Genomic DNA, 24,333 nt, shown 5'->3' on the forward strand with positions numbered 1-24,333 from the left:
AAAAAAAAATCCCTTTCTTATTCTGACTTTGGAGCAACTACCTGAAAATTCCACTGTAAGTTCAAATCCAATTTCATCCCATTCTGTAAAACCCAGTGAAACTATATTTTTCATAGCTGGTTAAATTTCTCCCACTGTTTTAGCAGGGAAAGTTAATGAGATCCAATACTATCTCATTTGTACATCAAGTTCTGTAATCACTGATGTTCTTTTCCCAATAATTCTGTTATCTGAAAGTTGTACACTGGTCTTTCTTCAGGGTTATCAATGTACTTAGTTATATCAGTCTTGATTATAAGCATAATGTTGTTGAAGCACCCATACATCGTGTGCTGCAAGCATTTGCAAAGGTGTTTGATGTGTTGTCTATGGGCATGTGATGGCATCTGACAGAAAGCAGGTGAAAGAAAATGTGGAATTTCATGTGAGATGTTCATTTCACTTGAAATGAAATGCTGGTATCTCCTGCTGTTTTGTGACATCAAGAATTCTGACTGGCTTTGGTTCCTCATCAAAATTCAGGATGTTCTGTTCAAAGCAAGACAATCTGGGGATAACATCTCACAAGCAAGCTGATAGGGTTTAGGGAGTTGTGGTGCTACATTGTCCTCAGCTGATACAAACACATGACTGTCAGGGACCCACTGAGTTCAGTGTCTTCTTGTTGTATGCAATCCTATCATAAAATCTTGTTCATTTTGCAAGAGACTTCAGCACACACTTAACTTTAAGGCTCTTGAATAAAACTGTATATAAGTATATTTGTAAGAATGGGATTTTCAGAAACAGCCAAGGCTAATTTAATTCTGGAAACCTATGGGAATTGCATCACCAATTTTAGTGCAAACTTTAAGGAGTCAGTGCTATTTGTAGAGTTTCTCAGTAAAAGGAATTTGAGCATACAGTTGCATTGCTTGCTGAAATGGATTTATTTTGTCATAATTATTGCCACAATTTATAATGCTGTAGGATCTCATGTGAGAGGAGGCCCTGATGCAGATGATCCATGCAGTCTTTATGTTTCTGATCAGTAGTTTGAATTTTAGGAATATCTTACTGTTTCAGAATCATTCCAAAGAAAGTATGTAAGTGTAAATGAGAGTCATAAAGATATTGCTGTGCCAATATCAAGTTGCCAGTGTATTTGGACAACAAAGGGTAGAATTTGCCAACCCTATATTTAACCATATGCATTACAACAGGGATGTCAACTAAGTGTTCTTTTACTGGATCACGCTGCTTGTTCAAATATTTATTTGCTTCAAGTATTGAGTGTCATATATTGGAATTCTGGAAAATATATTTCTCATTCTGTGCTCCTTACCTCCATACATAGAAACAATATGGTAAACAGACCTTTAAGAAATAGTATAAGAAACGATGATCTTAAAGTATACTGTAGTTTAAACACAGTAGAAAATTCTGTATCTAAATCATCTGTGCAATGAAGTAAAAGGTCAGATGTTAAGGGCTGTTGTTCTGTGATTTTGGGATGCTCCTGCATTGTAAACAACACATGAGGAAATGGAGAGGATGAATTTCTATAATCTAGAAATCTAAAAATTCAATGTTGTTTCAAAAGCATTGTTGTTTTTTCACAACTCTGGCACCCTCAGAATAGCCTGAGGAAAACAGACTGGGGAGAATGATAGACCATTAAAATTTATGGACTGCCTATTTGAGGTAAATTACCTTGTGGAGTTCACCTACCCAGGGCAATGAACAAGAAGGTGTACTAACTGTTATCTGAGGGAGAAGGGGGAAATACAGAAAGTTTATAATGGGTGGGCAGGATGGGATCAGCCAAGAAAGTTTCTTTGAAATGAAAGCATCAGTTGCAGCATTCCAGCATCAAATGATTCTGAACCAGAAGCCTGGTGAAATTGATATGTTCCCCTGAGACTCAGCTTTGACCAGTGCCATAATGATGCTGACCTCTGCTGTAAAGAAATTTGAGATCTACTGATGAAAATTCTGTACAACTGATTGTATTGTTAAGAAGTCTGAGAAAGAAAGAACCCTAAGACAGATTATACAAGAATTTTTTTTTACACGAAGGAAAGATTTAAGCCCCTGCTTTTTAGTTTGCTATATACATCAAAATGTTGCATGTTTCATTTTGAGTCTCTGTCACTTTGTGTGTCTCATTTGAGCCTTGGCAAGAAAATGCAGCATCGATAAGTAATAGCACAGACCATTAGCAAGTTACTAAATGAGACTGCTGAAAGAGGTATAGTTCCTTACAGAATACCGGGTCTGACCACACAGGAAATAGGAGTCTTACTTTAGGAGAGAAGGCTGGCAGCTGGAAATTTCTGGTGCACTGACTCCAAAACTGTCTCAAGTGGACAAAGCATGTCTAAGGAAGGCAGAAAAGCTTTATAGTCTTCTGTCACCTACCAGTAAAAGTAGCAAGTTTATCTTCATTAGAATGAATAATTTTTGAGATTGTTCATATGAGTCAGTCTAACTTGATTGACTTCAGCATTTTACTCCCAATAGTCTAGCTCTAAAGTAGTCTGATTTCTGCTTTTCTTATAGCATAACCATGCAAACAGCCTCAGGAGTTTCTCCTGGCATGCCCTGGTGTTGCTTGTACCCCAGAGGTCAGTACAATCCTCACCTCGTCCAATCTTGCAGTGCAATTCTACCTCCATCTACAGTGGTAAGAGCTCAAAGGCTCATTCTGGTCTGCTCTCTTCAGTTCAGGTGTAAATAGCACCATCCCCTGACTCAATTTCTGAGAACCTTGTCTGCTTTTGATCTTCCCAGTTTAGTGAAATTTGAGTGGTAATTACCATAAACGTCCACAATTCCCAGAATACTCTCATTTTTCACCTATGTAAATTCACCTACTGTTATGCAATTACACCAATCATGTGCATGAAGACGTATTTTTAGGTCTGAATTATTCTGGCTAAATGCTCTGATTTTCAGAACTGTATGTGCATTTCTGCTTGTGGAAAGTATGTATGCTAATGAGTATCAATATTTCATGGAGATACCATGGATGTATGTGACACTGGGCTAATTTCACACACTGACACTCATTCTAAAAAATACACAATTCTGAGAAATTGAAACAAGAATATTTTTCCTAATCCTGAGGTTGCATTCAATCAGTCTATATCCCCTCTTTCTGGTACCTTTTATACTTAGTGCTACTTAATTTTTTTTATCTTCCCATTCTGTTCCAATGTGATTGATGGGAAGTGAAATCTCTGGTAGTTTTATTTACATCTCTACCTCTTACTGGATCTACATCCACCACACAATTATCTCAAAATGCAGCTGTTTCTGCAGCTCTCTATGCATCAAAACTGAGCATTAAGTTATTTCTCTGTAATAACTCTTCACTACCTGACAGTCCAATTTAGGCTTTGTTTATACCATAATTTGTCAAAGCTGGAAGATTCTTAAAGCTCTTGAAGAATTGCTTGGGGTTTATGTCATTTCATGGCACACACCATGAGACACATCTTCCATTTTGTAGAGATTGGACTTTTTGCTAATGTGCAGAGAAAGCTGAGAATAAATTATGTCCAGGAGCTGGCTCACTCAACACTATATCACACACAGCCTTCTAGGAAAAAAAAAAAAAAAGTTATTTCACTTGGTTTGTCCATCCTATAATCTAGGTGGGTCATTATGAGATGAAATGAAATGTGACAAATTTATTGGCAACTTTACTGCTTTCTAGAAACTGGACTGAGACCACCAACTCATTTACAGAAGACCTCTAGAGAGCTATCAAAAGAAAATGAGTTTTGGTCATTGCTGACCTGGGGCTAAGTTCTACTCATGTGCTATAGCTGAACTGAAAAATCCCCTGTCCCATTTCCAACCATGCAGTGTAAATGATTGTTGGTATGTGTTCTTTTTCCTCCCTGCTCTAAGCTGAAAAAGTAACCACAGTCATGTATCTGAGTATTGTCACAGGAAGGCTATAGCTTACTTTTATGTATTTCTTTTTAAAGTAAGCCCAATATTCCAAAAGTAATCAGACAAATGAGACTCTTAAATGGCTGATGATTGGATGAAAGCTTCACTGATTAAAGACCAAAACTGACAGAGTATCAATCACTGCTGGTTTTGATTAAGTACCTCACTAATCTCTGTCACAGTATAATGACTATCCTGGCAAACACAGCCTGATTGCTGCAGGCAAATCATTTACATTAATCAAATAAAGTAAGAAAGATAGTGATGTACTTCAGTGTTCAAAAGAAGATGCTGAATGTCTCTTGCTGAAAAGCTAAATGGGCAACAAACCTTTAGAAACAAAACCTTGACTGAGCTTGACTGAATGCTCCCTATTTTGAAGGCTGCTATTAAGAACACCAGCTTTTGCTCTCACTGACCCATATCCAGATTTTTCAGCTTGCCATAAGTAGATCACCAACAAGTCAAATACAGAGTGTATTTAATTCCAAATGTAGTAAACTTTAGTAACTATAAATTAACAGGTATTAGACTTAAAAAATAAGTAAATAAAAAATTCACTCTTTTGACCAGATCAAAACAGTAGCAACGCTGTATCCAAGATATCTCTATTACTGAATAATTTTGGGAGATTTGCTTGTCATGTGGGGACAGAAAATTAAGAACTTCACTCTACCAAAGCTATTATATTTCAGTGAAGTCTCTCAATTTCTTTGGTAGCATCTACCTATAACTTCCAGGTCTGGGAAAAAACACTGAACACTGCTGGGACTTCTGAACACAAGCTTCTCTGCAGCAAAAACCTGCTGAGAAGGAAACATGCTTAGAAATAATTTACACCTCAGTCCCTGTGAGATTTCCAAAGCAGTCTTTTTTTCTGTTTGTTGGTCAGTGTGATAGCTGTTTTCAGGGCTGTGTCTTGGAGTGGAGCAGGGAAAGCAGCTGAGTATAATAGCTAGCAAGGCTGACTGACTTACATTTGTCCCTCATCAAACCCGAGACACTGCTGTGGAACATTCAGTCTTCTATGATGTGAGATCAGTCCTGATTTATAGTAAGGTCTTGAATCCCTATCTTCTATATGGCAAACTGCCCAGCCCAGCAGGCTTTGGGTGCACTGGGAGTGAGGGCATTCTTTTGAGGCTTTTCCATCTGAACTATATGCAGTGAATGCAGAGGTGCTTTTTAGCTTATTGGTAATGAGATTGATGTTTAAGAAACTTAGCTGTTAATTTAGTACACAGTGAAATGAACTGAAGTCTTCCATTTCTTAAGTAGGGCCCCCTAAAAATTGGACTGTCCATCTTCAGGGCATAAGAGAGATAAGCTGTGGTGGCTAACTCTGAAAGAACAGAGAAATAAATGGGATGTGAGCACATAATTCATTGTGCTGTAGTGCTGTTGGAATCAGTGATGTTACCTCGGAATGAATTTAGCCCAATGCTAATAAAACTATCAATAGAGGTAGGACAACAACGTTTTTCTTCTTGGCCATGACTGACTGAAATCTTTTTCTTGTCATATAACCAGTAATTGTAAGAAGCTATGTACACCAGTGGTGCAATAGAAATAAAAAATAACCTCTGTATGTAGGATATATGGTCAAAGACTCAGAAAACACAGCAACTTGTTTGATATAGCAATACATTTCTAGTCTTTAAATTAACAATATAAGAAAAGTGAACTCCATTTATCATGTAACTTACTACCTCATGTATAATACGTATCAGGCCTTTTGTTTCTCATTATACATTATAAACAAAGCAAAGCTGCTTTGTCAATGGTAATAAACCAAGGTGAAAAACAATTTCAGAGAAACTTAAATCTTAAATACAATACCTTGGTTTCTATCAATTCAGAAGCTTAGCTGAATGAAACTGAGTGCCCAATATTGCTGCTGTGCCTGTTAAACATATATTCACGTCAGTGGATGGGCAATGTCTAATTATTCTGTGCAAATCAATATTCTTTTTCTGTGCTCTATTATTGTAAATGAGTATAGCTTTGTGTTTTCAAAAATTTCAAAATTGTTTTTAAAGGCAGAAAAATGTTGTGAAAACAGGAAGCCAGAAAGGAAGCAGCGTAGCTGGCATTCTTCTGTTCCTTTTGCAGAAAAAAAAGGACAAGTCTCCCCTCTCCATCAGTGCTCATACTGCAATATAAATAAACTTCATAGCAGTTTGATTTTATAAAATCTACTTTTTCAATGAAATTGGAGAAGACCAATTAGTGAAAATGAATGTTCAGAAAGTAGGTATGAGATGTTCAGAACTGTCCTTTCGGAGTATTTTGGTAGGTAATTATTTCTTACCTTATATTACCCTTCTCGATATATATGGTTCCTGTGAAGTAACATGATAAGAAGACCTGAAAATTAATAAATGTAGCCTAGAGGCTGTGCAACACATAGTATATTTTTGTTCTTGAAAAAAATGTTTACCCAGCCAGCCCTTGCAGGTGGAACAGATGGCAGGAGATAAGTCTGTGCAGTCACCAGAGAATGATGAGGACCCAGTGGTATGATAGCCAAGTCTCAGTAGTCACTGTTCATTTTGTTCAATTTCTGTTTTGTGTTTCTCAGTGTACCAAGGAAGTAGAATGTCTTTGATGCTATTTTTTCTGCACTTGTCAAAATAATATGCCACAGGAGCAAGGAAATATCAGTGATTATATAGTCATGACTTGGCATATTGTTATACAACCAACTATAACAGGAGCAGAAAGTGCAGCTGACATCCATTTTTCTGACAGCCTCTCTATTTTCATGGAAAAGGATTCCATAAAAATAGGGAAAATATATAAAAAGAATGTTGATGTCAGAACTGAGATTATGCACTCAGTCGTTTCTGTTACTAGAGCTTGCTGAAAGACCGAAAGAAAAGCCATTGGATATGTTGATAGACAAAAGAAAAGCAACACCAGAACTCACAAAAACAGACAGCAATGACTCAGTCCCCTAAAGCCAAAATAAGTGGATACTAGTCGCTTAAGTAGATGATGCAATTTAGGAAAAAGTTTTTCACACAGAGGGTGGTGAGACACTGGAACAGGTTGCCCAAGGAGGTTGTGGATGTCCCATCCCTGGAGGCATTCAAGTCCAGGCTGGATGTGGCCTTATGATTAAGTGGCAATGTGATTAAGTCACTGTTCTCCTGTACATCATGTCTCTCTTCTCTGCCTCCCTGCTTAGGACCTCTGCTTTGTACTGGCTCAGTTTTTTGTCATCTTGTATCAGGTTAAAGCAGTCTGAGTTTCATTTTTACAGACCTTAACAATTGTAGCAAAAATGTTTGTAAATATGAATGCAGAGTAAAGATTTTTTAGATGTGTGTTAGCAGTTAAAGAAATGAAATGCTTTGGGGATTTCTAAACAGAGACAAAAATTCAATTAAAATACTAAAGCTTACAAACTTTGGGATTCTAGAAATGCCCGTATATTGCTGTGCATGGCTGTGCAAATGAATATCTAACTTCAGCTCTCCTTTTTTTTGGTGTGGTAATTGTGGTAACCTTCTTAGTGAAGATAGAAAAAGTGGATCTAAATGTTGAGGTTATCCGAATTTGGTTATTTTGTTCAAATTTCTTCAAATTTCAGGACATGATAATGAAGTTCACAGACAGATCCAGCTGTGAGGATCTGAAATTGCTCTAAATGTGCAGGGCTTATTCATTTTGGCCTGGGTTTTTGTTTCTTCTTCTGGACTGATGGAAGTCATTGTAATGCATTCTAGTTGCAGTGCTAAATTTTTTGAGGAGACAGTCAGTTCTGGAAATTTCTCTTAATTTATTTGCATAAATAAACTTAGGTGTACATTAAATGTATGTTAAGTGTCTGTGGTGATTATCAGACTTGACATTTTTGTAAATTTCAAAGATAGACTTCAATGACTAGATTAAATTTCTACTATTTAGTAGAGTTATTATATGTATTCCTCAACAATTAGCAGATGTATGTTGTGCCAATGTCAAAAACTGGACAGAAGCCAGTCCAGGGCTCATTATCTCACCAGAAATCCATGGTCGCTAATCAGCATTTGATAAAAATTAGGCAGTTCCCTACTGGCACTTGGCTATTAAATTTCATTTATACTGCTGCCCCATATATACTATAAATTCTCTTTTATTAGAAAACTGTTCACAAAATCCTTTGAAAATAGAAGTTGCATTTGAGGTGACTGAACAAAATGGAATCTAATTAAGCCAGAAGACCCCAAACCACCAACATTTCTCACAGTGTAATAATGCCAAAGTAATGCTTTTGAAGATTTTCTGCCACAGTATTGCAAATAAATGCGTGGCATTAAGTTAAAAGGGCTTAGCAAGCTGGGATGCATGATAGTTCTGGTCTAAAGGGCAAAGATTTACAGATGCCCATGAAGAGTGCTGAGATTTTAAGAAGTTTAATTGCATTTGTGGTGCACTGCTACGTATGGAACAACGTTTCACTTTACAGCTGTTTTGGAAGGAAATTTTTTTTCCTAGCAGAAAAAGCTGCTAGCTAGATTTCTTACAGAGAAACTGGAGGGACCGCAGTCCCTTTACGTTGGACCTATGAGGTTATCTACTGTGAATGTATTGTATATAGGCTGATAAGAACACCTACTACTTCTTTTCTAGTTGTAGCACAAGCAAGGGAAGTATGAACGTTCTATCTTGTTTTTCATGCACATAAGAATAAGCTTGCAGAAAGATCTGTTAAAAACAAAAGTTGTTTATGTGCGAAGAGTGATTAGATGAGGGGCAACCAAACTGTGCCACTGTGACATTCTGTGAGTTTTTAAATGTAGCCATAGTTTTCTCTGGAAAATACTGGAAATAATTTTTGAAGATCACGTAAAGAAGCATATTTCTTTGGTGTTTAAACAGTGGTAATGTGGAATGTTACTGACTCTTGTTTGGATTTATAATTGTACAAACAGTGTTGATATCTTTCAATCTTTTGCAGAACAAATAGATTTTGGCTAATGCTAATAATCTTTAATTTATTATCTTCTTGTGCCCTATTATTCTCTTGTCTTCTTACCCTCCAATTCATCCTTGGGTCTCTTTTCCATAGTCTGACCCTCAGGAGACAGAGAACTGTTGAACAAATATCTCTCAGTACGAACTAATTTGAGTGCAGATGAACATTTGGCAGCCATGCCACTGACAATTAATTTTAATTTCACTGGGGGAAATATTTGTTTGTTCTTCATAAAGTCATTTGTTAATATGCAGATAAATCTTTCTGTTTGCACTTGCTGTCTGATGTGTGTAATGGCAGATCTGTCCTGGGAAATTATAGACATCCGCTGCAGGCTGTAGAAAATGGATAGCTTGCTAAGTGTAAACATTACTAACTGCACCCTACACCCAGGTGCTGCATTCCACTTCTCTTTCCTGTGTTGACCTATACCATTGATCTTCTTCCTTCTTAACAGCAACCTTGAAACAACAGTCCCTGTGCTTGCATTCATCTTCAGGAAAGGTGTTCAGTACTGCTCAATGGAAAAAGTAACTTGGGTACAATTTGTAACTTCAAGGATAAAAGGCTATTGAGGGACAGGCTTGCTTTTTTTTTTTTTTTTTTCCCTTCTTCTTAGTTTTAATTAGGTATAAAATTCACACTTAAATAACTTTATTTAGACAGGACATTTAATTTCCTGCAATAATTTAGGCTTTCACATAAATGCACTATAACTGTTCTATCATTCGGACATTTAGAAGGATATGGGGTCTGTAAATTTAGAAGGTAAGTGTGCAGTTGCAATATGCGAGAAGTGATAATTAGCATTTAACCATGTTTATGCAATTAGATGAACCACTAAAGATCTTACATGCATTTGAGTTACTGTGGCTTAATGAGTTTCTGCATACCGATTGAATAATAGTAAAATTGCAAGTGTTCTTCTAGCCTGTTCCAAATGCCTACTCAAGAATTAAGCATCTTTTACCAAGCCTTACTCTGATTTACATCACAATTGCAATTTGCTAAGAGTATGTATTTGAAAACTCAGCGTAGAATTACTTGATGCATAATGAATACTTAAATCATGGAAAATTAATCCTAAAGTGGCACAATTCCGTCTTGTTTAGTGTGTTGCATACAACCTGTTCATTTTTTAGCTCTGCAGCTGCTCTTCAGAGTGAAATGAAGGAGCTTTTACTATTATTTGCTGGTCTTGACAGCAGCCACGTTCATAAACCATGAGAATATTTCTTAATCTGCAATAAAAGAGTGTGGAACAAGTCAGGCTGGGGAAAGGAACCACACAGGGAAAGCTGAGGGTGATCAGATCTTATGGTAAGGAGAACAAAGGGCCATCTGCACAACAGAGTGCAGACGCCCGAATTGCCACCAGGGAGCTGCTACACTTGCTATGAGAAGTCCTGCTCAGCAGTCTTTCCAAACAAGGCTGCTTAGCCTGCTTGGAGAGCTACGCTAATACGATTATGTGACTTCTGCTGTGCAGGATTTAGAGCTCAAAGGTACCTAAAATCTTTACACAGGATTAAATCAAACAGCATAGAAATACTGTTAAGGAATTGCTTGGCTGTATCTAAGGACATGAAAAGCAGGTCAGTGTCCTCGAGAGCTTACGAGAGCTCAGAGCAGGGCAATGAAACAGCAGCAGAGGATTGTATGCAGTGTAGGCATTCTGCTGTTTGGAACACACCCAGTGAAATAAATACGAATTTTGACATTGAATTTGATAGCAAACGCTAACAAACAAAGGCTCCCTTTCTCTATAGGTTATGTTATAAACTATTAACATTATTTTCGTTATTGGAACATGATAACAGCTTTCTTGCTTTCAGAGTCTTCAGTGCTGTCTTTTTTTTGTAGGTTTGCTTCCACTTGGGCTTAGGATTTCTGTGCCAAAGTACCTTCTGCCTTTCATTTATCAACTTTGCCATTTCACAGAAATGATTAGTTGCTCTGTCCTATACAAAAACCATAATCTGTAATGATAGTGTCAGAAATCAGAGTGGCAGTCTAGGAAAAGTAGGCCACACTGAAGGAATTTCTCTATTCATTGTTTACAGTGAAATATGTGGTGGGACATAGAAGTGGATCATCATGTCCTTGTGCATAATAAATGATAATTGACATATATAATGATCAACTGCCAGGCCTGGAAATAAGTCCGTGACTTCTGCATAATCAGAAAAGGCTGCGAAACCAGTCTTTTCATATGCTGCTGAGAGTTTATTTCTCTTTCTGTAGGGACAGAGACCACACAGTTTCAAGGGAATCTTTGAAAATCAGAAGTGACTTCTATCATTAGGAACAGCAGAATTGTGCTGAATAGCTGAATTCCCTGCCATTCTGTGCAGAAATGATGTTCTCCATGAGTAATGACCAGTATTCTGGTAAAGACAAGTAATTAGTTGTATTCTGTGCAAATGCAATAATTGTGTCCCTGTTTGAGATTTCCTCTCCACTCATGTCTAGCTAACAGATTAACACAGGATGTAATAGGATTAATTCTCCTTTTCAATGGAACATGAATCACTTGTGTTGCTATGTATGTAGGTCACCCTGAAAGTAGTGCCTCCTTTTTATTTCCATGAAAAATTCAACAAGTACAAAGGGCATAATAGCACTATTTGATAAAGCAAATTCTGAACTATAAAACACATTTTCAGCATAGTTGCCACCATTAACTATGCAATGAACAAGAGCCTGAAGGCCATACTCATAAAAATTTGCATCAGCAGAGGTGACCCACTGACCCACTGCACCACCCACCACCTCTTTGGTCACTGGTCACCATAAATGTTCAGTAAGAATTGATGAATGTCAGTGGGTGCAACTTCTTCCACAAGGAGGAATAACATGACACATCTTTGTTTCATTTGCACTTCCATGTCAGACTGCCCCTCTGCTGCCATCTGTTGCACAGCAACAAAATGTAATGGAATATTGGTGGGAAGGTTCAACTTCTATTGCTGAATGATCAACATTTGCCTCTGACGTCATAGACCAGAATAAAAAAATAGGAGGCACTACTCTCAAAGCAGTCTTTGTATATAGTTGGTTTTTTTTTCTACATAAATGTGATCATTAATGATTGGATTGGATCATCATGGATCAACCCAAATTTAACACAGAACAGTAACTGCAAAGGTATTCGTTCAAGTAAAAAAAATTTGCAAAATCTGAGTTAGGTCCATACTCTGACAAACACATAGAATATGTTAAATGGGCATAAATGCATGGCTGTTGACTTTGTGAGTGTGTAAGTGCTCAGGCTACTTAGTACATCTTGTTTCACGTGCTCAGATGCATTGTGGTGTTGTGCTTATGGCCAAGACTGAGCATCTGAAGACAACAGACTGACACATGAAGGCTTTATTGATCTTTTACAGAAGGTAGGCTTTTTTTTGCCCAGAAAAAATCCACACACAGACATTTTAAGTGTGATCATATGATGATCATTTTAAGTATGATCATATATCAAACCTGTGATTGATGCCATTTGTTTTCTGCAAATAGTTCCTGTGGCAGATGTGATAAGATGCAGCCCTGTACTATATCTGAGCTTTTTGTCTTCCTTTATAGTAATTCATTCTGCTCCCAGTTCTGCTCACAGACTTGGATACTAATTTTTTTCTATTAAAATAAGGAGGATTGCTAATCACAATAATGAACATAGATATCTATATCTTGACAGGATATTAATTCATATATGACAGGATGAAGCGAACGTAAGTCCAGGCCTTCAACATGTTAATTCTACTTTGTGTTTGTGAAGGTTAATAAACACTGGCTTCTACTCCCACTTCTGAGACTTGCAAGCAATTAAAATAGTGGCAGACATCACTTCACTACATAGGTAATGAGATCAAATTCAGTCGTAAGTCATTTGAGACTACACTGATAGATATGACTAGTCACGTGTAAACTGCTGCTTCACAAATTTATGAAGCAGTTGTGCAATACCTACAGGGCAGACATATCCCATTCATTGACTCTTGTAGAAGGTCTCTAATCAGTTACAAAACCTCAGCATCTCTTCTATCCAGAAATTAAAATTAGAATCCTCCAGAATTAGATGGCACAGTGTTTTAAAATCTGCACTCTACCTAGAATTAAAAGTAGTGCTCTTAGCTGGCTTGCTGACAACAGGATATAATCATGAATTATGTTTTCTAACTTAGCAGTTCTAATTTTTACATTTTGGAGTGATCTGGAAACTGGAAGGATTTTTTTTCTTTTTCTGTGGAGGTTTTTCTTTGTTAGTTTGTTGTTGTTTTCTTTAAATCTTGACAGATTTTAGAGACTCTCTGCAGGTAATCTAGTCCCTTCCTCTCCCAGATGTTCCAAAACATAGCACTAATGAACATAATTTATTGTATTTCTAGAAAAATATCCTTCCTTGTTTAAGTCATAATCTGTTCAGACACTGCCTTTCACAGCTTGGGAGATGCTGATCACGTTTGCATTGCACCATTACAATGTCATCAAAAGAGACAGCAAATATTGCAGATCAATGCTGCCAAAATTGAAGTAATTACTTTCTGAAAGTGACAGGCATGTTATTAAGTCCATATGGCATTATACATTGTTGGTGCAATAACTAATCGGAAACAGCAGCATTCCTATGGCATGAATGTTTGGCAACATATACTTGACTAAGAGTCTTAGTATTATAAATATATAATCACTTCTTGCCAGGAAACCAAGGAAACCTCTTCTTAGGGAGGAAATCACATCTTTTTAGCAACAAAGGAAGTATTTGTAATCTTGAGGTAAAAATGATGCTTGCCATCTCTTTTCTAGTCAGTTAGGACTAAGAGTGGCCATCATATTCCAGAAATGTAAGCTAAATTATTCTTTTTATAAGAATTTTTGTTGTTGCTTCTGAGAATGCACAGCGTATATGATGCAAAATTACCCTGTGTTAAACATGAGCTTCAGGGAAACTGCTGAGACCTCCACTGCCCTGTGCTGGTGAGCTAGGAGGACAGGGCAAGTTGCATGGAGAATCAGAAAGTGTTGGAACATTCTTTCTGACCTGGCTCTTAGAACCTGTGGAATTAGTAAAAGTAATGGCAGTGATCATTACTTGTTTCAGATGGGTCTTTTGCTGTTCTACATAGAGTGCTGCTTCTGAGAGAATTTTCTTAGTGCTGTAGTGATATAAATGCAGTGGGACTGCAATCACCCCAATCACTGCAGTAAGCCTGACCTCATAGTGACAGACAAACCAGGCACAGAAAGAGAAAGCTGGGCTAGCTGCTAGAGGGCAGACCGGCCTCAAATATGGGTGCACATCCTGCTATTCCGTAAGACATTTCTTGAAACAAAATTCCTTATGTCTCTCTGTTCTGTTACGATTGAAACAGCAGAAAGATGCCCTCCCCTCCACCCCCCTCTCCTTTGTATCCTCCATCAAGGAAAAGTATCTTCTGCTTCCCAGTCTAGGTGGCTGAGTGAGAAAGAAGGTGTGTGCCCATGTTGGGTTGGCTGGCTGATCTGGCAGTCTTTGACTGTAAAATAGAGCTAACGGTTTAGCCTGAGAGCTACAAGTATCAGTTTAACTATTCTTTGTATGGAAGAGCTAATATGAGCTAGATGTTTTATATTCATGGTATCTCTGAACTTACTCACTTATCCTCTTCAGCTGTATAAATTTGTTAGACTTGTGAAAAGAAGAGAAAAAAGTATTTCTAGTAATATTCTTTACTTGAAGAATATTACTTGTAGTAATATTCTTTACTTCAAATTGCAAAGTGGTCTAGCTCTTCTTTCTCAGGGTTCTGAGGTATTTTATCATTCCCTCAAAGATACCACAGTGAAAACCCTCTGATGCTTTGTTTGGAAGTACCTCTGTTTCAGCTGTAGCGTGTCTAATCATGCTTTTGATATGTATTCTTCTCAACATCCTTTCAACTCATGTATAGGCACTTAAAATGCCTACTGTTCTAATACTTCATAAAGGCAGGAAAATGGAGACAAAACATATTTCCTGTATTAAAGAAAATACAGAAGGACAAATTAATACATGCCATTGCTCTGTAATTTGACTGTAATTAGATCAGAAATTTAAACTTGGTACATAGTGTGCTCAGAAAGTAACATTAATGAGAGCAAACAGTTTCCTTTCTTATTGAAGCTGCCTGCAAAGGATTATAATTTTACTCATCTTTTATATTTTGAGCAACAAAATTTTCCTTTATCTGCATTGGCATATTGCAACAACGTCCCCTTTGAATCCAACATTGTGATGTGTTGCTCTGAACTGGAAGAGTGAATAGCAGTTCCTCTGTTCTTGGTAGCTCAGAGTGGGGATGGAAAGCTGTTATAAGTCTGCTGTGCTAGGACTTTTAGTCCAATGTGTAATGAGTAACACTGCTGTTCCACTTGAGCAGGCTGTCGAGTTAAATATGTTTCTGGAATGATGCTTCTGGCATAGCCTGCGTAATGCATATGCATTACGTGTATTCAAGTAAAATAAAAATGAAATAAAATGTGCAGTGAGTGTGTGAGCTGGAAAACCTTATGCCATTTTTATGATCAAAGTTGATGAGCTTGGGTGTAAAGCTGTATTTCCCTAGAGCAGGAGGAGAGGCCTATGGTGTTTAAAGCAGCACTAGTACAGCCAGGGTACCAGAGACATAAAACAGATAAAGTAAGACTACATCTCTATGCCCCTGGTAATAAAAAGCAGAGTGACAGATGGATTGTAATTGCTCCAGTCTAAGGACAAAGGGAGGACAGATTATGGTCTTCCTGCTAATGCATACCTGTTGGAGGAAATAAAGGACAAAACATACCTTGTTAGCTGTATGACAGAGAGCCTGCCTGTGAGAAACCATGCGGATGAAACAAAAATCTTCAGTATATGTGTGGTTTTTGGAGCCATCTTTTCACAGGTACATTGAGGCTTGGTTCAGCTTCTAGCAACTGATGACCAGAAACTAATACAGGTGCTCTTATACAGCTGGGGTATTGGCCTCCCTGAAGTCCCAAAAAATTACAGGTGACTCTCTAAGAGTATGCATTAGCTACCTATATGGAGGGTTGAATGAGCACCTCCTGTTGGTGGAAAACGGAGCGAATCTCCTAGTTGATAGAAGATCCTAGATTTCTACTCCTCAGAGCTACTAACTGCACGTCCACTCCCTCTTCCATTTAGACAGGTATGAAAAATGCTTGAATAAGGCAGGCCAGCTTCTGTTTACTTTTTAGCAAGTGAATACTTTGTGTGCTGCAGGGCACAAAGAGACAGGGAAGGAAACAGCAAACAAGATTGGAGGAGCAAGGACATCTGCTGCTTCAAGACAAATCAGGTGTAATTGAAGTAACCGAAATGTGGCCAGTCCAGGAAATAGGCTGTAATATTACATTACCTAGATACAGAGCTTAAGGATGGTGCTTCTAAATGAGAAAGGAGATGGAGAGATGAGAGTATAAATGAGGAAGGACATTATGCTGAAAACAGAGTAATGTTCACATGGATGACAACTCAGAGACACCTCGAACTTTCAGGCTAAACACTGAAATGATAAAACGATTATTGTAGTAAACAATTACTGATCCCCCAGGGCTAGGTGAGAAAACAGATCAAGAAATATTTATGCAGATGGGAGGATTTACTTGGGCTAGGACATTGATCATATGAAACTGCAATTACTCTGACACTGGCTAGAATGAGAATTATGGAAGGACTTAGGAGACTGAAGCTATGTTTATTGACAGATTTATTTTTTTATCCTGCACCTTGACAACCAACAAGATTAGAGGCCATTTGGAAAAGTCTCAGCAGTTAAGTGAGGGGTCACATTTGCTGATGCCTATGCTCAGGTAGAAATAACATTAGCTGAAAGTTAGATAGAAGAAAATTGATGTTGAGTGTGAGCATGATTCTGATTTCCAGATGTGGGGAATTATGTGTTCTACTGTACAACAGGAGATGTTAATTTGGGGTAAATTGAAGTAGATATCATTTCATTGGATGACATATCCAGTGGTTGCAAGTCATGGACCCTCATGGGGTTTAAATTTTTAAGAATATAGAATTGCTGTAAATATAACTTCTGACTAGGACCAAGGAAGTGGACAGCAAGTGTCTGGACAAAAATGCAAAGGTTTAGCTTTTGTAAGTAAAAAAGGAGAATTATTTTTGCTAGTTTTGGGATAATAAAATATTGAAAAGTGACAAGTTTGGAGCACAATTTAAATTAGAGTTTGTTGTGATTAGACAAATGAAGAAAATCATATTTTTAAAGGAAAAATGTGAATACTTAGTAAAGGTAGTTTAGGTAAGATGTTTTGAAGTAATTCTTTCAAATTATCAAATATTGAGGTTAAAAAAACAGGATTTACTGTTGCTGTGACACACCTTACTGCAGTTACAGTAATTGTATCCAACAAAAACAATACTTCCCAAGTTATTGTCAGTAGTGTCATAGATAACTGATGAATTTGCAGATTAGCTTGCAATAAAAAAGCAGTGGGCAATGGCTTTTTGGAGCTGCTCATTTTGCCTGCTATTCCTATTATTTCTGCCATGCTCACGTTGTGCTGTGGCACCCATCTTCTTAAATTTCATTCCAGGTATGCACAAGTTCAGGATTAAGCAGGCTTCTCAAGATCTTAGTGAATGACTCCAAACTTAGCTTTTCTCAAAGACAGTTTTCAGAATAAATCAGGCTGCAGTACAAGGATCTCACATTCTCTGTGAGCATCCACACAAGGATGTGCAGAACCAGCATGTGCTTAATTTGCATGGTACTTAAAAAGGACAACCTTGCAAGCTCCAGATTGATGATTGCCAATCTGAACAACACAGTGACCTCCAGAGTTCAGTATGTACTGCTCATTAGACTGTGATACATTTACATGATTTTTTTTTCCCAAACATTTTGCTCAAGGTTTTCTGCCACAAAATTCTGAATATCAGCTCTCAAAAATGCTGATACCACAAAGTCTTTGAATAGTCTGCCCCAAACAGGAGGCTGTGGCTGTCACAAAGAGCTTAGATAATGTCAGTCTGAAAAAAGATGCCAGGAAGTGTTGTTCTGTCTGGGGTGGTATTGGTAGAAGGAGTTAAAACTGAAAAGGCAGGGATAAATACTCATTCTGTGAGAATAAAATGGCAGCAGAATCAAATTGAAATTTTTGCACTTACCTAGAGAAATTAAAAAAGCAAAGATGCGAAGTCCAATTCTAACAGACTTTACTTACACACGTCTGTCCTGCAGAACTCTTTGGAATCTGGTCATTTGAAGAATGACCTTTGCCTTTTCCTTCATTGGCACACTGGTGTGATGTATATTTGTAATGATGTAATGAATATATGATGCAAAAAATATCTCTCATGTAGCTTCTGTGATCTGTTTGCCAGGAATGTTCCATGTCACTTTTGAAATGCAAACTCTTCCAACTGGACAAAGGGGGAATGTTATATCCCTTGCTCATTCTGCCTGCTTCTCCACTGTATGGAGAATATATTCTCCATCAGCATATATCTTGGATTGGGATTTCTGGGGCATCATTAATTATACCTCACATGGATCTGTCAAAGTAATTTAATAAATTTATAACACATTTCCAGAACAAATATGATTTGAGGATGTGATTATCATTAATACATTTTAATAGCCATAAGAAATTCACTACATCTTTCAACAGTCCTGCCTGGATATTCTCTCTGCAGAATGTTTATAGCTTGAACAAAATGAGAGAAACAACCAGACTTTCAAATAGATTTTGTCTGTGTGTGTGCATATGCATTTTGAAAGAACTAGAGTTTCAGACCTAAACACGGGAATTTTGATGCTGTTTCAAACAAAGTTCAGGATTGATGTGAATAGGGTGACAGGTTGGCAGACACCAATGTGAAAAGGACTCGGGGAACACACCCTGTAAAAAATATTAGGAGATTGCAATCATTGATGTAATCCATCTGAAAGATTGCAATGGGGGAAAAAGGACGCAAAGGGGCAGTAGCAAAGCAGAGTGCTGCTAAGCTACGTGTCTGCAGGCACAACACCGTGCTCTCACATATTGTGCATTTTGTGGTGGAGGTGCCGGGGGGAAAGGTGATTCCTTCGGCGTATCTCTGCAAGCACGTTTCCACAAATAACATTAGCATACAGCTGCTGAATGGCAGCTAGAAGCGAGTTGTTCTGTTTGCAACATGCAGACGTGATTAGCTCTAAAAATAATACCTAGCTGAAAGAAGTGTGTTTTTTAAAAAAATTATTTATCTTTCTTTTAGAAACGAAAGAGTGCAAATAACAACAGAAACAAGAAAAGAGAGCTATATTCCTTGCATTATCTGCAATACAATATTATTTACTTAGCACTCGCAGTCTGTTTTCTGACTTTCTTCCCCTACACGCCTCGTCTGCATTTCTGAGCGCCGAATCGCTTTCTTCCCTCTGCGCAGTGAATCACCGCCATCTCCTGGCCGAGGGGCGGCTGAGTAACGGAACGCGTCCCCGCGGTGATCCGCAGCCTCGTGGCCCGGGCACCTGGGTCTGTCCGCGGGGGACCCGCTGCCTCCGGTGCAGGCCGTCCGGGCACGGACATACATGTTGTTCATCTCACTGCTCGGGAACAGAGGGATGCCGAACTCTTCGTAGGTTGGCAGTCCGGTCCAATGGATCCAGACTGAGATCGACACGTGGTTCTGTTGGCTTACTGCGTGAGTGGATGCTAAGCAATGGTATGTTCTGCAAAACGAGGACAGTTTAAGCATTCTTTTATTAGGCGGTTACAGATCAGCAATTTGTATCATCCCCTTATGTAAAATCTCTAATTCCACATCTACATGTAAGAATTTTTTTCCCAAAAGTTGATGCTTCTTCTCAAGAACAAGATTAAGAGCAATATTAATCTTACTTATATTTATTCGTGATCTCCATTTATATTTATAATGAAGTACCATAGTCTTTTCATCCTCCTCATGTAAAATATGGGAATTTCAGGATAAAGGGCTTTGTGTTTAGTGGTTTTCATGTTCTTGCTTCTTAAAAAGCACAGGGTAATTTATGGGCATTCTTTCACATGCTCAGCAGGCCTCTGCTCATCCCATTAACTATTTCTAGTAAATAAATGATCTTGGTGCATTTTGTTATGCCCCGAAGATGAACATGTTTATATCATGTGTATTAGCCAAATGTTCCATAATGCAGGAAAAAACAAATGCAGCAGAACAGACGATTTTAGAGCCTATCACCAGGAAATTCATTTAGAAGAAATCAAACCTGACCCCACTAAGATTTTTTTTACTATTATTAGCTTGAATAGCTGAGCAAGATGAATGCAGATTAAGGTTTTGATCTGTCTTTGATATACAGCCTGACAACAGCAAAGTAGAAATGGGAGCAGACTTAATCGTGGCTTTCACCCACATTCAGCAGACCAGCAGGGCACTCATTTCAGAGACTCATAAGATTATTCTTTTCCCTCTGTGAAATCCTCTTGCTGCTTTCTGGTTCACTGGCAGCATCTAAAGATTTGTTCTGATCTGATGTGGTGCGACTAACAAAAGAACTCTTTGGAGCTCATCAATTATAGAGTTTGCAAAAGATTTCACTTCTAACCTAGTAATTGATCTTTAAACTCACTTCAAAACAACGCTTGTCAATCTTGCTGAGCTGGAAGTCAGTGAAAGAAGGTTATACTTGTTTTCCTGTTCTGTTCTATAGCACCCTGCTTTTCTCTTGTTCAAAGGTTGAAACCAGTGAAGACAGGAATGATTTTTATCCTGATGGTTTTCATCCTTAAAGCTTACTGTCAAGGCTATACTTTACTAAATCTCTAAATGTTACGGGGCTCCACAATGTCCTTTCTATGGAAAGAGAAGTCATGGTTCCTATAATCTTTCCACAGGGTCCTTCACTCTGCTGAACATCCCTTTCCCTCATCTCTCCTCCTTTCTCTCCTTTCAGCATTCCCCTCTCCTCTCCCACGTATAAAACTGAAGGCTGTGATCTCTGTGCAGATGACAAATACCACCACACAGTTTTCTCTCTGCATTAGGTGGAGGCTTCTCTGCCTACACAAGCAGAGCTGGTAGCATCAGTTAGCTTTGTGCTCACTGTACGTATTGTCACAACTTCAGCCAAGCTCACCAAACAGCATCCAGTGATGGGATAAGTGGGGAGGCCGCAAGCTTTACAGTGGAGCGGATGAGAAATGTTTTCATGAACTGTTGGTTCAGCCTTGGGCCCTGAGCCACAGCAGAGAGGCAATGGTGAGCCCCTGGCAAGGAAAATGTCCTTAGCTGCCAGCAGCCTTCATCACAAGGTAGCGTCTATGGCTGCATCCATCAGCTGGCCCCAGGAAACTCTTCTCTTTGGTACAACATCTGTGTCCAGATTCCAGAAAGGTCACTAGCAGATCTTACTGAAGTACCTCTGAGTGAGGTTGCCCAACACAGGGAAGCTGATACAATAGCTTGTTGCTGCTGGAAGGAGGACAGAGGACAGCCTGCTCCTTACTCAGTGCTGTTCTGTCACACAGTACTGATGCACTGAACCTTGCTGAGAGCTGATTCAGCTTGCTAACTGAGCAGGAAACACACCAGTGAAAGGATAAATGGCTTTCTGCTGAGTTAGCACGTTGAATAAGCTCCCAGAAAAGTCTAATGAGTGCCAAAGCTGGCACAGAACGGGGCAGGAGCCATACAGCAGGGCCTCTTCTTTTGGCTGCAGCACTGTCTCTCCATGTACACCATGTACCCTTGCTCTTCGTTAGGCAGCCAACACATTTGATCTTGTGTTTCATACATCAACTACTTTGCCAAGCAGTATCTAGAATCAAATTAAGGGATTTTCAGGGATCCCAATTAAATGGGCAGAAATCTGTTGGTTTCTGTATAAGTTTTGTTTAGGGGAATACTAAACTGAGCTGAGCATTTAAGTGGTTCAGGCTGTTGCAGGAAACGCCAACCTATCCCTTCTCCCTCTCATGTGTATGGAGTGATGATGTTTTATGGTTCTGCAAAAGTTTTTATTGAAAAAGTCTTCCATATAAGATAAAAGATTGCAAAGAAAATATAAATAAGAAAAAAAACAGTTATTTTTCTGTCTGGCATATTTTCATCTTTGTTCTATGGCAGCTCAAATGAAATCATACTGCAGTATTCACTGCAGAGTTGAAAAAGCTGTATACAGGATGATCAGAATGCAGGGAACCAAATTCTCTCCCCTTACTGAGTATACTTTCTCTGTTTTCAGTGGGAATACATTATAGAAAAAATTAGGCTTTTTAAATCCTCTGTTGGTGGATTCATTTGTTGATGGGATTGTTGATTAAAGATTGATTCATCAGCATGATTTTAATTTTTATTTCAAATAATCATTCTTCAGCTGAATTTGACAGGAAAAAAGGCATCTTCAGAGGGTGCTGTGAAGTTCTTATCTCTTACGTTTGTGGTTTTTTTCAATTGGGGAACCAAAGGAAGTCTCAGTCTTCTCTTTGACAGTCCCGTGTTCTTCAATATTTTGTGGAAAGGGGGAAAAAAAAATCAAGTGATTAAAACACGATGTGCCCTTTTAGCTCTGCTCCTTCTGAGACTTTTAATGTTCTCATCTTTTATTACAGGAGCTGATGAACTGTAAGTGATTGGGAAGAGAGAATAGATTGTGCACTTAGCCTTACCATCTAACTTAGTTAATCTTCCAAAAAGCAATTTGTTCTGACTGGTAACTGCAGTGAGTTTAATGGAACACAGGGTTAGAGGGAGAACCTCGAAACAAATGCTGTCTGTCTGAAGGCCAGTTGATAACCGAATAGTTTGATGATCCCAAACCTTTGTCACTTTAATGTAACTGGAGTGTATGGAAAAGACATTACATTTCAGCACCCACCAGCATCAACCTCCTTTTCTGGTGATACCACTCTGAATGCATTCGAGTCATCCTGTTGTAATAATGTGACAGGAGTAGGAATAGAGGTCTTTTAAATCTATTTTGAGGGATTTTGCAATTTTACACAGATTGCCATTTGCTGTGTGTATTAGTTTTGAGACACGCATGGAACCTCTCAGTATGTTTGAAGATTTTTATGAGCCGGTATGTCTAAAACTAATGAGGCTGAGCATGTTTGAAGCTAGTTGTGGGGAGTCTCTCCAGCAGTCCATCATCTGTGGTTTCGCCAGATGAGCAATGGGGGGAAAAAAATAATATAACTGGGGATATTATGCAGTAAATCACATGAATGGCATAATGTGCAAAAAGATATGAACGTTGAAATTCATATTTAATAATCACTCTTAATAGCTATCATTCAGTACTATCGATCAGAAATAGCTTTCTAAAAACAATTTCCTGTCATTGCTGGCATGTTTGCTTCTTACTCATACTAATAAGTGGGAAAGTTCATTTGGAGGAGGAGACTTCATTTCCTTTGGCTTTCAAAGGTTAGAAACAAGTTCACATCTGTTTGAGTGCCACTCAGCTGCAGTAAGAATGACGCTGGGAGCAGCAGTTTAAGGCAGTTAAAGCTAACTCACCTGTTTTGCCATACAGTGCCTGCTGGAACTTTTTCTGCCCTTCCTACAGAGAAAAGCTGAGTTCTATATGTGCATTTGTTTTGGAAAGTTCATTACTATATATGTGTATATATAGCTGTATGGATTATTCTTTTGAATATAATGGATTAGCTTCAGTGTCTTACCAACAAGAACAGGCAATTTACCCAGAGAAGCTAACAGAATTTACTTCTTTTCTTTCTTTAGGGATTCCAACTACCCCGGGCAGCACTGAAAACATAGGCTAGAACTCTTAATGTGTTGTCCTTTCAACTTTATATATGGGCAGCATAGTTGTAAAGAGACATTTAGTATTTCTTTGCGTAACTGCTTTTTTAGTTTTAATTCCTCACTCCCTGCCTTTCTGCAAAGTCTGATGATGCAAATTTCAGATTCACATCTAATACAGAATTCATTTGGCAAAATGCACTTGCCATTTTATGACTTTCCCTGAACACGAATCCAGAAGTATATTTTGAACTGCAATAAGAACTTACACAATTTTAATTGCTAGCTGGTACTTGGCTATTCTGGGAGAAGAAAAGCCTGAGGGACTGTGTGCTGACCAGCGGGGACTTCTGAGTGCTGTGAGCAAGGTGGCTTGGCCCAGCAAGGAAAGCGTCAGTCTGGGGAAGAGAGGAATCTTGCTCCCTCCTTTGCTGCCTTAACACAGTCATGTCATTTATTTCTCTATATTTAAATCCCCCACATAACTGTGCAGCCTCTGTTATTACTATGGATTGCTAACAGAGCTAGGCTGAAATTGTAACTTTAATTCTGGTGCTGCTTGGAAATTTGGGAATTTGCCTGGAACCTTTATCAAGAAGCAGCATACTTAATTGGTATTGTGGTTTTGCAATTCATGGCTACTTGTTAACTCTTTCCACCTGCATACTTTCATGTCTGAAAAAAAGCC

At 38.3% G+C, this 24,333-nt stretch overlaps 1 protein-coding gene across 1 annotated transcript in view; it reads right to left on the reverse strand.

The window, feature by feature from the left end:
- Nucleotides 1–19,472, reverse strand: part of LOC104914059 (phosphatidylinositol 3,4,5-trisphosphate-dependent Rac exchanger 1 protein-like) — a 29,545-nt gene extending 10,073 nt beyond the window's left edge. The window contains exon 1 of the mRNA XM_010722512.3: nucleotides 19,275–19,472. Within this exon, the coding sequence (XP_010720814.1) occupies nucleotides 19,275–19,472 (198 nt within the window). The remainder of the gene's footprint in view (nucleotides 1–19,274) is intronic.
- Between the last annotated feature and the right edge of the window lie 4,861 nt (nucleotides 19,473–24,333).

This window comes from Meleagris gallopavo, chromosome 22 (genome assembly GCF_000146605.3).
Source record: "Meleagris gallopavo isolate NT-WF06-2002-E0010 breed Aviagen turkey brand Nicholas breeding stock chromosome 22, Turkey_5.1, whole genome shotgun sequence".
Lineage (NCBI taxonomy): Eukaryota > Metazoa > Chordata > Aves > Galliformes > Phasianidae > Meleagris > Meleagris gallopavo.